A 15,874-nucleotide genomic window follows, 5' to 3' on the forward strand; every position below is an offset into this window, starting at 1 on the left:
CTCGGCTGAGGAGGAAGAGGAAAGGCTAGGGGGCGGAGCAAGGCGGGGAAGCGGAAGCCGCAGCGGCGGAGCCGGGACCCGCGCCTGCCAGGGCCACACGTGTGCGGTGAGTGAGGGGGGACTCGGCGGTGCTTCTGGAGGGCCTAGCTCCCTGCCCGGTGCTGGAGTCGGAGGGTTTCTGAGGTAGAGGTTTCACCCTGTCACCAGCCGGGCGGCTTTCTGTGGCCGTCTCTGTTGTGGGAGTTTGGGGATTGACGGGAGCCTGGGGAGAAGGGCGGGTGTACAGCTCCTCTCCCTGCCACGCTGCCTAGAGAGTGCTGGGTTAGCTTTTATTACCTTCAGCCTCTAAAGTCCGGGTCCGGGCTAGTTCGCTTTCAGCCTTTCTGTTGTATGTTTGACACTCACTCACTCTGCGCCCGGTCAGGGCCAGATGCCCAGTTTGCAATCTGAATGTACAGTTGAAAGTTGTTAGCGCTAGGAAGAAATGAACTAGGTGCCGAGATAGAGGATAGGGGAGTCTAAAGAACTGATCTTTAAGCCAAGACGCAGAGCGTGGCTAGAGGCACCCCTGAAATCTGGAGACCCAGGGAAAACTACGTTCAGCCAGAGGCAGTGAGTTCAGCACTGCAATGTGGGAGACCTGGGTTCAATCACTGGGTTGGAAAGATCGCCTGGAGGAGGGCATGGCAACCCACTCCAGTATTCGTGGCTGGAGAATCCCCATGGACAGAGGAGCCTGGCCGGCTACAGTCTGTCGGGTCCCAAAGAGTCGGACACAGCACACAGACTGAGTTTGAAATTTTTCCTGTAAGCAGTGGGAAACTTCTGAAGGTGTTGGAGCAGGTAAATAACATGGAATAGATGTAATAATGGAAGATTAATCAGGCAGCAGGGAGTGGAATCATAGCAAATTGACTCTAACTGCAATCTGAACAAGAGATAAAGTGTCTGAATAGAGTAATGGAAGGGAAAAAGAGGAGATGATTCCAAGACACTGGAATGTGATGGTTGGATGTTATGGCACAGGGTCTACAAGCAAATGCATTTTGTTACATGAAAGAAGCAAGACCCCAAAGGCTGTATACTGTCTGATTCCATTTGCATGACATTTTTGAAAAGTCACAAAGCTGGAGGGTAGAAAGAAAGATCAGGTGTTGCCAAGAGAGCCAGAAGAGGATGATTGCAAAGGGGCTCCACAGGGAACCTCTGGGAGTTGTGGACAGTTCTGTAAGGTGCTGTGGTGGAGGCTACATGACTGTGGGTTTGTCAAAATCAGCACTGTGCATCAAGAAGAATGATCGACCCTAGGCGAATGAAAAGAAAGTCAACTGACATGCCTGGAAATGGAATGCAGACCTAAATAAAATGAATCTAACTAGTACAGATGTATATCCAGTGGTTAAGACTCCAAGCTTCCAATGCAGGGGACTCTGAGTTCGAAGTACTGAGATCCCACATGCTATGCTTCGCCTGCTTCCGCCCTCCCCCCCCACCCCACCCTGGCCAACCCCACCCCACGCCTCCAATGACCTCACTGAAGGAGTGAAGGGAAAAGATGTAACCTAACTAACTTTGAAAAGCAGTGTTTTGAATGGATACTGTCAGGAAATGACAAACTGTAAATAAATACTGTAGTTGATAAATTTGTTTTTACCAACCATAACCCTGTGGTACATGTTTAGTGTTCAAGACATTAGTGTGAACTTGATACAGAAATACAGGTTTCTTTGTACACAAAAGACTAATGTACATACATATATTACCTAGCCTTGTCTAGTCAAAAGACCAAGAAGCAGTGGCACCGCAGTGACAGGCATACCTAGCACTCAGATCTCAATAAGAGGAATCAGGGTTCCTTGAAGAATGACTGACTTTAGGACTTGTGCAGAGATAAGAAAAGGTAAACTTGAAAGAAGTGCCACAAATTAAAGACATGCTAAGAAGAAAAAAGGATGGACCATGGTAAAAGGACACAGAAACTTAGAAATGTCAAAACTGGAATAATTTTAGCAACAAAATAAAGATACTGTGAGTCCATAACCCAAGTAATAAAATGTCTGTGAGGCTATACTGATGTAAATAAATGATTGAATAAATGGAGAGAAGGAATAAAGTTTACATACAGAAGAATTCAAAATAATAAAGGTAAAAGTAAGTAGGAAAATAGTCACCATTAAAACACCACAGTAATTGCTGCAGGCAAGATCCAGTGGAGAGAGTTAAAAAATAATCAGTGGAAGATACACGGTATTTGCATGCTCTTAAAATGTATCATCCAAAATATTTATTAATTGCTGTGGAGATTTTATTGTATTATTGATTCCAATTTGTTAATACTCCGCACTCTAAGAAGTGGAGCTTAATTCCCCTCCTCTTCAGCTTGGGCTGAATTTAGTAACTTGCTTTGAATAAACAGAGTATAGAAATGGAAACACTAACGTTACAGTGGAGACACCTGGCAAACCCTACCCTTAACCAAGCGATCAAGGTTACTAACACTAGTCATGTCGATATCATGCTTCCCCTAATGTGATGGGTTGAAAGGGCACTTCTTTATGGTATTCTTCCCTCAAATCCGTAATATCAGTAGATTCATGGGAAGATGTCGGACCCACCCCCAATATGGGATATTCATTCTGCACAGTGCCAGTCTCGGTCATGAGAAACAAGTGAAAACTGATAGACTGTCACAGATTAGTGGAAATTAAAAGAAGACTGAATTAAATGCAAGGCATGGGCTTCCCAGGTGACTCAGTGGTAAACAATCTATCTGCCAAGCAGGAAAGTAAAGTTCAGTCCCTGGGTCAGGAGGATCCCCTGGAGAAGGAAATGCAACCCACTCCAGTATTCGTGCCTGGAAAAATCCCATGAACAGAGGAACCTAGTGGGCCCTAGTCCATGGGGTCAAAAAAGAGACCAGTTAGCGATTGAACAACAACAACAAATTCTGGAATATTAATAGAAAAAGTATATTAGTGGAAAAACTATCAAAATCCAAATTTAGCATTATATTAAGGTTGTTTCTTAGTTTTGGTTAATGCATCATGGTAAGTTGTTCACATTAGGGGAAACAGGGATATACTGTAACTTTCTGTGTATCTTTCCCAACTCTTCTCTAAAACTAAACATATGGAAATAGAAAGTTCCTGCATAGAGGAGCTGAGGGATGCAGAAGTGGTTATGAAGGCTTCAGCCAAGTGGCTGGGACCGTGCAGTTACAAATGACCGAAGGAAACTAAGTCAGAGGCCATTCATTTTCCAGAGTATTCTTTGGGACCCTACTGGTCCCTTGTGATGTTCCAGGAAAAAGTGGTCCAACCTGGTTGGAAAATCATGCTTACTTTAGCTTGTGCTTGGTGATTAATGGCTTAAATTAGCAAATTAAAAGACTCTAAGAATCTGATTTTCCTTAAAGAAGCCTCGTTAATTATTTTCATTTAAGTGTTTCCCAAATGCCTTTCACTCCAGAACCTATTTTCGTGTACCTATTAATATTTTGAGAAATGTGTTCTTCAATGGACAATTCTTGTCTAGAAATATCTGGAATTGTCAGATATTTCTAACATCTGCCCTAGATGGTCAGCTTTAGATATTTTGAAATGAGTTGAACATGCAACTTTGGAAGGTACAGAAATAGACAAATAACACATAGTAACTTTTGTTCTTGATACATTCTGCTTTCAGGAGCATTGGGCAGCGGAAGGGTTAGCTGGTATTTGCCCTGTGCACAGTGGGGTCTCAATCCAGAAATGACCTGCTAGCCAGATTCCTTTCAAATGAAATATTCCGTATGTCAACAGTCTTATCTTGGAGGTCTTTGAAAATTATCTGTTGCCTCTCAAAGAATAACAAACATTTGAAGTTGTTTTTTGTTTTAGCTACATTGGGTTACATAGGAAACTTTTAGATAATCTTTTGTATTATTTCATTAAATTTGAATGTGATTAAGTGTAATGTATTGTTTGTTCCTGGCTGGGGAAATGGTAATATTTTCAGTTTCTTGTCACAAAAATCCTCCCACTGTTGTAAGAAATGCAAACACTGACAGTTGTAGCCTGCTTAGTGAAAATAATGATTTATTTGTAACCTTTACTGTCACTATAATGTTGCCTCCAAAACATCACTCACTAGTCAAGGTGTGTGTGTGTGTTCTTAGTTTCTGTATTGGTGTCTAATTTTACTTTCTCAATCTTAGAAATAGTGATTGTGTAGTTCCTGGACTCCTCATGGGCACAGATAATTTCTCCTGCATCTGTGGTCAAGGAGTAAATGGAGCCGTGATGACTAAGGACCTTCATTGGATGAGAGCAATTTAGTGATCATTTCTGGATTTTGTTTTTGTTTTCCAGAGTTGCTATAATGGAAGTCAAAGGGAAAAAAAAATTAACAGGTAAAGGTACAAAGATGTCACAAGAAAAAAGCAAATTTCATAAAAACAATGGTAAGATACTCAAAACATGCTTCCCTTGTGGTGGTTTTGTCTCTTGGAGGGAGGGTTTGGTGGGATGAGAAGGGATGTAGCAGATTCCAATCTTCATGGGTTAGAGTTAGGATTAAAATGGCGGACCCAGTGTCACTGTGTATGAGTGATTGATATGTTTACTGGCAAGCCAGATCTTCAGGATTTCTCATTGTGATGTCTTTACTGTTCCATCAGGTGTCAGTATTACAAAATAGAAAAGTCAATGACGAATTTCCTAAGCAGTCTTTATGTTTTTTTTTTCTTTCAGCTAGAAATTTTGAGGTATAAACATTTTGAATTTGTCTATATGATGTACTTCCTAAGTTCTAAATGTTCATTTTATTCTTAGACTCCTATTATGTCGTTAACCCCCAAAATACACACACACACAAAGACATAAATAATATCTCATCTTGTGATGTGTGCTTAAAACAGAAATACACCTGACAGTGGTGGGTTATCTCTAGAATTATGAGCAGTTTTTACTGTGTATTTCTATACTTTGTAGGTTTTCTATGATGAACCTATGTTATAATTTTATAATCAGAGGAAGTTTTTAAATTTTGTTGTAATTTTTTAAGTCCTCCTGTGCTCCATTTTGAGAGAAGGACAAAGTATGTTTCACTAAAAAATGTGTAATTTTCTGTAACAAATACAGCCCAGTGGATAAAAGATCCAGGCCCAGGATCACTGAACTAATAACTATTTATTATTGTCACTAGATTCAGGTTCTTCAAAGACATTCCCCAAAAAAGTTGTTAAGGAAGGTGGACCTAAAATCACATCTAAGAACTTTGAGAAAACTGCCACAAAACCTGGGAAAAAAGGTGTGAAGCAGTTCAAGAATAAGCAGCAAGGGGATAGAATACCAAAGAACAAATTCCAGCAGGCAAATAAATTCAACCAGAAGAGGAAATTCCAGCCAGACAGTAAAAGTGATGGTAAGCACTGATTTCTTCAGTGTGGTTTTTGCAGAAGCTTGCCCTGCCTGATGTGAAGACCTGACTCATTTGAAAAGATCCTGATGCTGGGAAAGATTGAGGGCAGGAGGAGAAGGGGACGATAGAGGATGAGATGGTTGGATGGCATCACCGACTAATGGACATGAGTATGGGTAGGCTCTGGGAGTTGGTTACGGACAGGGAGGCCTGGCGTGCTGCAGTTCATGGGGTCGCAAAGAGTCAGACACGACTGAGCGACTGAACTGAACTGACCTGAACTGCCCTGCCTGAACCATTGTGCACAGGGACTCTTGAAGTCTGTTAGAGACCTCCTGTTCTTGTTCCATGACAGGCAGTATCTCGGGTGGAGATGGGAAGGTGGTAGATGGGATTAAATAAACAACAGAAAGCATCTTCTCCATTTTCCAGGGTTGCTACTGGTGTCTTTATTTTTACTTTCGAGAGTTGCTATTATTGTCTTCTTTATTTTTACAAAATTGTCCTCTAGTGCTTAGAATTCCTAGGCCCTTGCTAAATTCCCCTGGCTGTGGAGTTAGGCTAAGTTGTAATGGGCTTTATACATTGGACTCTCAATGAAGCATTCCTTTCTGTAGGCTTACATTAATGAACTCATTCATTTAGCAAACAAATACTTGAGTTTTCTGCACACTGTCATCAAGAGACAGTGAAAAGAAATTAATAACCAGTGAGGGTACAAGCCCCAGGTAATCAGCATGGAAGCCAGCCTTAAATAACCAGTGTCCTGGTGAACGAGATACATGTAGATACTGCTCTCACAGAGCTCAGGCCATTCTAAGAGTATTAGCTTATCATACGGCTCAGACCTGGTAAACCGTTCCAGAGAAGGTATATAATATGTCATAGATTTGACTTGAACTGGTGCAGGCTAGGTTGCTAACTGATTAGAAGTGCTGGCCTGGCTATTCTTTGTCTGTTGAAACAAACTACTACTCTCTTCATCATGATGATGTTCAAGGGGTGGTCTCTAACTCAGAGCGTTGCTGTCTGTTGTACAACCTGCCCTTGCTGTGCGTCTTGCTGACCTGCAGGTGCCTTCTGTGCAGCGTCAGGAGACTTTCTCTGCTGTCTTTCATTCCCTTTTTCTCCAGCATGCTGGAGCCTGACACTGCCCTTTTGCTGCCAACTGAGACCATTGCCAAGGGGCCTTCTTAGTCCAGTCCCTGAGCCCTGGTCCTTGCTCTCAGCTCTGCCTAGGGTTGCTTGCTGGAGGGACAGCAGCCTTAAGACAGAGACGTAGGGAGAGAGGAAAGGAGGGAGATTTTCATTATTTTTCATGAGGCCTGAAGGATTTTTTCATGGTCTAGCCCTTTTCTCTTTTCCCCTTTTCTTCCAGGCCTATCTACTCTTACCTTGCTTCTCTCTCATAGATCCTAATTCTTCCTTTCCACATTGGTATTCTTTTTTTTTAATTTTCTTATTTTTGGCTGTGCTGGGTCTTTGCTGTGATGTGCAGGCTTCTCTTGTTGCAGCCCACGTTCTAGAGAGCATGAGCTATCCAGTTACAGCTCACAGGCTTAGTTGCCCAACAGCACGTGGGATTCCCTGACCAGGGATCGAACCCGCGTTCCCTTCATCAGAAGGAGGATTCTTAACCACTGGACCACCAGGGATGTCCCTACACTGGCTTTCTTGATACCTGCATTTTAAGTGCACACACATTCTCATTAAAGAGTGGCCCTCGTTCCTTTTGCTATAGAAGATAAGTTCCCTGCATCTCAAAGTGGAACTCTGATTTTCTCATTTTAATACCAGCAACTGAGGGGGACTGGATACAAGTCATTCCCAAAACTGGTTATATCTCCTGCAGCCAAACATGGCTTATGTTGAGGGTGCCCAGATATTTTCACAATTAAATGAACTGTGGATCGGTTACTATCCTCTGCTGTGTAGTACACGATGTCCTAATATTAATAGTGAATATGCTTCTGTTGCCTGTAATCTTCTGTTATTAGATTGGGAATAAGTAAGTGAGCAGTAAGGGGAGTAAAATACATTGTAGTATATGATATGCCATTAAAAATTACATTCTTGAGAATATTTAGTTTCATGGAGGAATACTTAGAGTATAATGATGTTTAAGTAAAGACATCAAGGAAATTAATATAAAATATGTGTGGGGGGAAAAAACAAGAAGGAAATGAAATTTTAGTCTCTAGGTTTTAAGATTATAGGAGAATTTTGTTTTTTGAATATATTTTCTAATAAGAGACGGGGCAATATCTAGAAATAACTAATTCTCCGAAGGGTTTTTTGCAGGGTACTCATGTAAATAATACCCATCTTATTAAGTTCTTTGTTTGGCCTCATTGGGATTTTTTTTTTTTAATCCAATTAATAAGTTGCTTAGATTGTGAAGATAAAAAAATAAGCAGTAGAAAGATACTTTTATAGCATGACCCTAATTGTAGAGAACTTAGAAATTTTCACTGTGCATTGTCATGAGTAACAGACAGCAGAGAATAAAGTTTCAGAGCCATATCTGGGTGTACATCCTGTCTCTGCCACTTAGGAGTTACGTGACCTTGGATAGGGAGCTTATCTGCCCAGTATCTTTCTTTCCCTGACATGAGAGGGAATAATAACAGTACCCACTTCACAGAGCTGTTGTAAAAATTACTTAATACGTAACAGCACTCAGTGAATTTGTGACTATTGTTTTTCCTATGTTAACTTGGACTAATTTCTGTTTTCATTGAGAACTGACTATACCTAATGTCCAATGATCTTTATGTTCTAAAGTAAAATTTTAATTTTACAATGGAAAAAGATGCTTAAAAATTTGTAATTGATTTTATAATCCTTTTAGTTTCCTTTTTTTTCCCTAATAGGTGTTCTATTAAGAATCAATTTGTTGAGTGAATGAACAGTTGGTGTCAACCAAATTTAAAATGTGTAAACTGCTCGGAAAATGAAATAAAGTTTAAGTTGATAGGGAATGATTTTCCCCCTTCTAGTTCCCACAATGAGTATTGATCTTGATTACTGATTGCCATAGGTACCAAATTTGCTCTGTGTTTATGGCACTGAGAATGTTAAGTGTAATTGAAAATAATTTCTGTAATGACTAGAGTCAGCGGCCAAGAAACCCAAATGGGATGAATTCAAAAAAAAGAAGAAAGAACTGAAGCAGAGCAGGCAACTCAGTGATAAAACCAACTATGACATCGTCATTCGGGCAAAGCAGATTTGGGAGATCTTAAGAAGGTAATGCTAGTTAATGACATCTTTATTGAGCTCTTGGAGATGATGGAGGAGTAACAGTATACTTTGTAAATAGTGAGATGTCCTAAAATAAATCACATAGCACTTTGGTTATTTAGGGATTTTTCTTAACACACCCGGAGAAGGCACTGGCGACCCACTCCAGTACTCTTGCCTGGAAAATCCCATGGACAGAGGAGCCTGGTAGGCTGCAGTCCATGGGGTCGCTAAGAGTTGGACACGACTGAGCAACTTCACTTTCACTTTTCACTTTCATGCATTGGAGAAGGAAATGGCAACCTACTCCGGAGTTCTTACCTGGAGAATCCCAGGGACGGGAGGCTGCCATCTATGGGGTCACACAGAGTTGGACACGACTGATGCTGCTTAGCAGCAGCAGCAGCAGCAGCAGCAGCAGCATAACACACCAAGAAAGGCATCACTGTCTGGATGTGTGCCCTTTACAGAAATGCGTGGAATCATTAGGATGGCATCAAGATCTGCTTAGGAAACGGTATGAGAGTTAAAATGGATTTGATGTCCTTCCTGAGAAATTTCTGAGAAAATGGAGGATAGTTCTTTTTGGCTAGGTTTTGAAATACTTGAGTATTTGGTATCTTGGACTTGTTTTATTATTTGCTTTGCTTTTAAGTTCTGGCTGTTAAGATTTAGATTGATACATGAAATTATACCTTGTGAGATGAGTTTCTGCCTTTGAGAAAATTACTTTTCTCTAGCTGCTCTGGAATAGTAATTTTAATGTCAAAGATTTGCTTTCTTTGAAGGGAAGATCATACTGAACTGCATGAACGTACACTGGTACGGTTTTTAGTTTTGTGTGTTTAAAATAATGTCTTTACTTAGGCTATGTTTCCTGACTCTTTTATAGAAAAGATTGTGACAAAGAGAAAAGAGTGAAGTTGATGAGTGATTTGCAGAAGTTGATTCAAGGGAAGATTAAAACTGTAAGTAGGGCGTACTCATAGTTGCAATTTTAAGAACTAAATTGACTCACTCTCAGTAAAGGGTAGTTGATTATTTATTACAGATGAAATTGTTTCTGTTTTTAATATATTTGGCTTCAGTTTTCAAATACCTTTTATAATCTCTCTGAAAAATTTAATAGAGACCTTACTGCTGGGAAATTACCAAAAGACTATCAAGTATTTGGCTGTTCATTTTAAAATAATTTATTTAAATCAGTGTGTTCTTGGCTCGGCTGTTAAAGAATCTGCCTGCAATGCGGGAGACCTGGGTTTGATTTCCTGGATTGGGAAGATCCCCTGGAGAAGGGAAAGGCTACCCACTCCAATATTCTGGCCTGGAATATTCCCTGAACTATATAGTCCATGGCGTTGCCAAGAGTCAGACACAACGGAGTGACTTTCATTCACTCAATGTTCTCTTAAAGTTATCTCAGGGAATTTATTAGTTCAACAGTGCTTGTTATAATCTCTTACTGTGAACTCTGTAAGTTCTAAATGCTGGCTATTTTGAATGTGCAAAGCAAACATTACTTTCTTCCTTGCTTTTATAAGCATTGTACAAAGGATCTTTAAAATATAGTAGATTTGGGAGTTTTAAAGTGATTTTCATTATTGCTCTTTAATCCTGTTTTATAGTAAACTTCTATTGATTCTTGTATATTTGGATAAATACTTAGTGATATTTGGGCTTCCCTGATGGCTCAGACGGTAAAGAATCCACCTGCCAACACAGGAGATGTGGTTTCAGTCCCAGGAGAAGGGAACAGCTACCAACTCCAGTATTCTTGCCTGGAGAATTCCATGGACGGAGGAACCTGATGGGCAACAGTCCATGGGGTTGCCAAGTTGGAGACAACTGAATGCTAACACTTTTACACTTTTAGTGATATTCACTTATAAGCCAACAGACTCAGTATCTTTGGAGACCCTGGGGGCCTGCCTTTGTCGAACCATGTACATAGGTCTAAACAAATGCTGTATTGAAATTTGAAGGACTGTTTTCCAATAGCAAGTTCCCAGCTGCTGCGTTCTTAAAGCCAGCAAGATCTTTTTAGGATAGACCTACTCATCTCTAACAGTAACCTCTTATGCTCAATTTATAAATCATGCATGCTTAAGATCCTTCTCATTTACCCTTAGGTTATTGTGACTACTGATGCCCATGGACTTGGGAATTAATCTGTGCTTTTAGACAAGACAGCCCATTTATTCTTTACTGTGTGCCAGCAGCATTGGTAACAAGTGCATACTTTGTATCCTTTAGCTTAGTCTTCATCCCTATTAGATATTTGATAGATTCAAGGGATTAGAACTTGTAAACAGTGTGCCTGAAGAACTATGGATGGAGGTCCGTAATATTGTACAGGAGGCAGCAAACAAAACCATCCCAAAGAAAAAGAAAAGCAAGATGGCAAAGTGGTTATCTGAGGAGGCCTTACAAATAGCTAAAGAAAGAAGAGAAGCAAGAAGCAAGGGAGAAGGGGAATAGCATATCCAACTGAACGCAGATTTCCAAAAAACAGCACAGAGAGACAAGAAAGCCTTCATGAACTGTACGTGAAACTAGAAGAAAGCGACAGAAGGGGAAAGACAGAGATCTCTTCAGGAAAACTAGAAATATCAAAGGAATATTTTGCCCAAAGATGGGCACAATAAACGACAGAAACGGTAGAGACCTAGTAGCCATTGAAGAGATCAAGAAGAGATGGAAAGAATACACGGAAGAACGGTACAAAAAAGATCTAAGAGAACCAGATTGCTGTGATGATGTGGTCAGTCACCCAGAGCCAGACAGTCTGGAGAGCAAAGTCAAGTGGGCCTTAGGAAGTACTGCTGTTAATAAAGCTAGTGGATATGATAGAATGCCAGTAAAACTATTCAAAACCCTAAAGGATGATGCCATCAAAGCGTTACATTCAATATGTCAGCAAATCTGAAATACTCAGCAGTGGCCACAGGACTGGAAAAGGTCAATCCTCATCCCAATTCCCAAGAGGAGTAATACTCAAGAATGTGCTAACATCAGACAGTTGCTCTCATCTCCCATGCTAGTAAGATCATGCTTAAAATCTTACATGCTAGGCTTCAGCATTATGTGAACCAAGAATTTCCAGATGTCCAAGCAGGGTTTAGAGAAGGAAGAGGAATCAGAGAGAAAATTGCCCACATTTGCTGGGTCATAGAGATCGGGAATTCCAGAAAAACATCTACCTCTGTTTCATTGACTACTCTGAAGCCTTTGACTATGTGGATTATAACGAACTGGAAAGCTCTTAAAGAGATGGGAATACCAGACCATCCTACCTGTCTCCTGAGAAATGTGTATGCGGTATAGAACAAGAAGCAAGTATGGAACAACTAATTGGTTCATGATTATGAAAGAAGTATGACAGGGCTGTCTGCTGTCACATCATGAGACGTGATATACGCTGAGCACATCATGAGAAATGGCAGGCTGGATGAGTTACAGGCTGGAATCAAGACAGGCGGGAGAAACATCAACAACCTCAGATATGTGGATGATACCAATCTAATGGCAGAAAGCGAGGAGAAGCTAAAGAGCCTCTTGATGAAGGTGAAGAAGGAGAGTGAATCAACTGGCTTAAAACTAAATATTAAAACTAAGATCATGGCATCTGGCCCCATTACTGCATGGCAAATGGGGAGGGGGGGTGGGTGGGCAGGGAGTGGAGAACAACAACAGCATCTGGGCTCAAAGAAATTCATTCCAGAGTCGTAAGGATAGCAAGTTTCTTAATTTCTCATAAACTTACTTTCATCTATAAATATCTAATAACACCAACTCACTTTTAACTCGACATCGGAAAAATAATTTAAACCACATACATTGGTTACATAGTAGGTAATCAATATATGCACAAAACAGCCTAATTTAAAAAAATAATAACTATTTATTTATGGCTGCACTGGGTCTTCGTTGCTGCACCTGAGCTTTCTCTATTGGGACATACAGGGGCTACTCTAGTGGTGGTGCAAAGGCTTCTCATTGCAGTGACTTCCTTGTTGCAGAGCATGGGCTCTAGGCACATGGACTTCAGTAGTAGCAGCTCTCAGCTCTAGAATGTAGGCTCAGTAGTTGTCGCACGCAGGCCTTGTTGTCCCACAGTGTGTGGGATCTTCCCAAACCAGGGATTGAACCCATGTCCCCTGCATTGACAGGTGGATTCTTAACCACTGGACCACCAGGGAAATCTCAGACTGATTTTTTAAAATTATTTAAAAAATTTTATCAAAAATGTCTATACAGATCTCCCTTAAGCAAATTCTTCTACAACCTGTGACTTTGATGAAGATACACCTTTACCTTCAGATTTGTTAGAATTTAAAAATTTAAAGACAGACTTAGCAACAGGTAATAAGCACTATTAAAATAGACTAGTATATAAAAAGTAATAGTGCATGACTGATTATCTGTGGTTATTGCTTTAGAAAATTAATCAGGAAGTCCATCAATGAGGATCTAATCCATCCAGTAGTTGTGAGGGGGTTAAGGTTGGAGAATCAGATTTGAAATACTTTTCTAGGAATATAACTGGATGTATATTCAGGAATTATAATGAAAATGTGAGAAATGGAGTGATTAGCTCATAATGTAATTGCAGTGTGTATCAGGATATAATTATTTATGTAGCAAGACTTTGGTTGGCAAAGCCAAACATTCCTAGATCATTTATATTAAAAAAAAAAAAAAAACATAGCATAATAGAATTTTTGCCCTGGAAAATTCCTCTTTTAGGTAAAGTAACTGTCAGAGAAATGAGAAATACAATATGTATAATCATTGTACAGATTTGGTTTGGTTTTAATTATAATGATAAAATCTTACAAAATAGTTAAATCCAGTCCTATCTCAATGCCATACAGTAGCCAGCAAAACCAAAGAGTGCCACTCTGAACAATTAAATAAAGAATTGTACTCCCAAGTAATGTAGATTTGATTAGCCATGAAGACTCCTTTTTTTTTTTTTCTCACAAGGAGTTGTAAAAGAGGGAGCAATACAACATAAGTAATATGATAGAAACATACATTTTCAGGGAGATTTTGTCTAAAGGCCCCAACTGTTTTCCTACAGATTGCATTTGCACACGATTCAACTCGAGTGATCCAGTGTTACATTCAGTTCGGCAATGAAGAGCAAAGGAAACAGGCTTTTGAAGAATTGCGAGGTATTTCTTATATGTATTTTGTAATCATTGGTATAAAGTTGCTTGTTTTCTCTTGAAATACCCAACACTGTGTTGAAAAAGAATTCTGTTGAGGAATAGCAGAGTGTCCTCGGCAGGACCTTTTCTGTTTTTGTGTGTTTTTTGCCTGGGACAAATAGGGAGTGATTTGTTTGTGTTCCCAGGATTGTGCGTTCAGTTCTCTCCTTGTTTCTGGAGGTTACCCAATCATTGTAATGTATTTTGTTTTTCAGGTGATTTGGTTGAGTTAAGTAAAGCTAAATATTCCAGAAATATTGTTAAGAAGTTTCTCATGTATGGGTGAGTTGTTTTATTTATAAAATATTTTAATTAGTTTTTTAAGATTTGGATAACGTATTGTGTGCAAATGTTTCTTAAAAATCTGTGACCATGATAGTAGCCTTAAGCAGATGCTGGTAATGTTTGCAAGGAATATGGTCTTAAAAAACAGTTATTGAAAAAATGTAAAAGTAGTATTGCCTTCATTGACCTTACAAGTGTATCTTGAAGTCCTGGAAGAAGAGAAATGGTTATAATGAACTTGTAATTCGTCACAAGTTATTTAGAGGTTGGAGTGGTGGGAGGGGCAGGTGAGTAGACCAAACCAGGGTGAGTGGGTTAGGAAATGGCAAGATAGGAGGATTTCCTAAACCAGGTGGGATTAATACTCGTCTTGCCCTCCCAAGTATAATAATGTGCCAAAATGTGCTAACCAACAACCAAACAGTACAGCTGGCAAATTCCTAAAAACTGTATTCCTGACTGGAATTATTGGCCTCTTGATTATTTTAGGATAGAATAGAAATACTTGTGATTAAGTCCTGTTTTAAAAGAGAATCCTGGGATATATTTTATTCATATTATCCTGCACTTTGACTTTTACCTTCTCCTTTTCTCCTTCTACCCAACTTCTTTCAAGCTAAACAGTTTCCTGATGGGAACGGACATTTATGGAGCACTTACTATGTGCTGCTTACAGTTCTCAGTGTGCCTTAACTCATTTATCCTCACAGTAACCTTATTCTTTCCATTTTATGACTGAAGAAGCTGAAGCACAGAGCAGTTAAATATCTTGCTCAGGCAGTCTGAGCTGGTCAGCAGAGCCAGGTTTCAAACCTAGGCAGGCTGCGCCTCAAGTCATAGAGAAAATTTGCTGGTGGTCCAGTGGTTAGGATTCCATGCTTTCACTTCTGAGGGCCTGTGTTCAATCCCTGGTTGGAGAACTAAGATTCCCATAAGCTGCACAGCATGGCCAAAAAGAAGAAAAAAGGCAAGGAAATACAAGGTAGAAATACAGGGCAATTTGGTTTTCCTTCTCACAGCATTTCTCTGGGGTAGTCACTCCCACACACACAGTGATGAGGGGTCTCAGGAGAAGTGTGTGTGTTTTGTCACCACCCAGCTTTCTCCTTGTATCACTTACTTTTCCTGTGGTCACATCGGATTTAGGAGTAAAGCACAGATCGCAGAGATAATACGAAGCTTTAAGGGCCACGTGAGGAAGCTCCTGCGGCACGCGGAAGCGTCCGCCATTGTGGAGTACGCCTACAATGACAAAGCCATCCTGGAGCAGAGGAACATGCTGACGGAGGAACTCTATGGGAACACGTTCCAGCTTTACAAGGTGATGCTTCAAGACAGTTTTTTCCTCGAGATTTACTTTTCCTTTGTGCTGTTCCTTACCTTCCAGTGCTCTGTATTCAGAATGTATTTTTCCTTTGGTGGTTCTTTAAAGAGACTGTCTCCTAGCCTTTATCCTCTTGGACTATTTTGTCTCTGGTGTATTGAGCAAGGGATCATACTTAAATTTCTCTTTCCCTGAGCACTATCTTTAAATCCCCTATAAATTAAAACTGCTTGCATTACTCCTTTGCAAGTACTCTTGTGTACTGCTTCAATACTTCTGTTGCTACAGTAGTCAGATAGACCTAGGAAGATTCTTAATGGAGCTTTGTAAACACCGGCTAACCAGCCCTGGTTGAAGGGCATCGAGCTCCCTGTTGGCTGTGGCTGACCCTTCTCTGGGTCCTACGTGG

At 40.2% G+C, this 15,874-nt stretch overlaps 1 protein-coding gene across 8 annotated transcripts in view; it reads left to right on the forward strand.

The window, feature by feature from the left end:
- Nucleotides 1–27: 27 nt before the first annotated feature.
- Nucleotides 28–15,874, forward strand: part of PUM3 (pumilio RNA binding family member 3) — a 41,343-nt gene continuing 25,496 nt past the window's right edge. For 2 of the 8 annotated variants that reach the window (XM_059889065.1, XM_059889066.1), the window contains exons 1-8: nt 28–183; nt 4,350–4,441; nt 5,185–5,403; nt 8,514–8,649; nt 9,536–9,611; nt 13,727–13,820; nt 14,072–14,138; nt 15,288–15,462. In XM_059889065.1, the coding sequence (XP_059745048.1) occupies nt 4,360–4,441; nt 5,185–5,403; nt 8,514–8,649; nt 9,536–9,611; nt 13,727–13,820; nt 14,072–14,138; nt 15,288–15,462 (849 nt within the window). In that variant the 5' untranslated portion in view covers nt 28–183; nt 4,350–4,359. Of the gene's footprint in view, nt 844–4,349; nt 4,442–5,184; nt 5,404–8,513; nt 8,650–9,535; nt 9,612–13,726; nt 13,821–14,071; nt 14,139–15,287; nt 15,463–15,874 lie in introns of all 8 variants that reach the window. The other 6 variants (XM_015472481.3, XM_024995691.2, XM_059889068.1 and 3 more) reach the window with 5 other exon arrangements.

Source organism: Bos taurus, chromosome 8, assembly GCF_002263795.3.
Source record: "Bos taurus isolate L1 Dominette 01449 registration number 42190680 breed Hereford chromosome 8, ARS-UCD2.0, whole genome shotgun sequence".
Lineage (NCBI taxonomy): Eukaryota > Metazoa > Chordata > Mammalia > Artiodactyla > Bovidae > Bos > Bos taurus.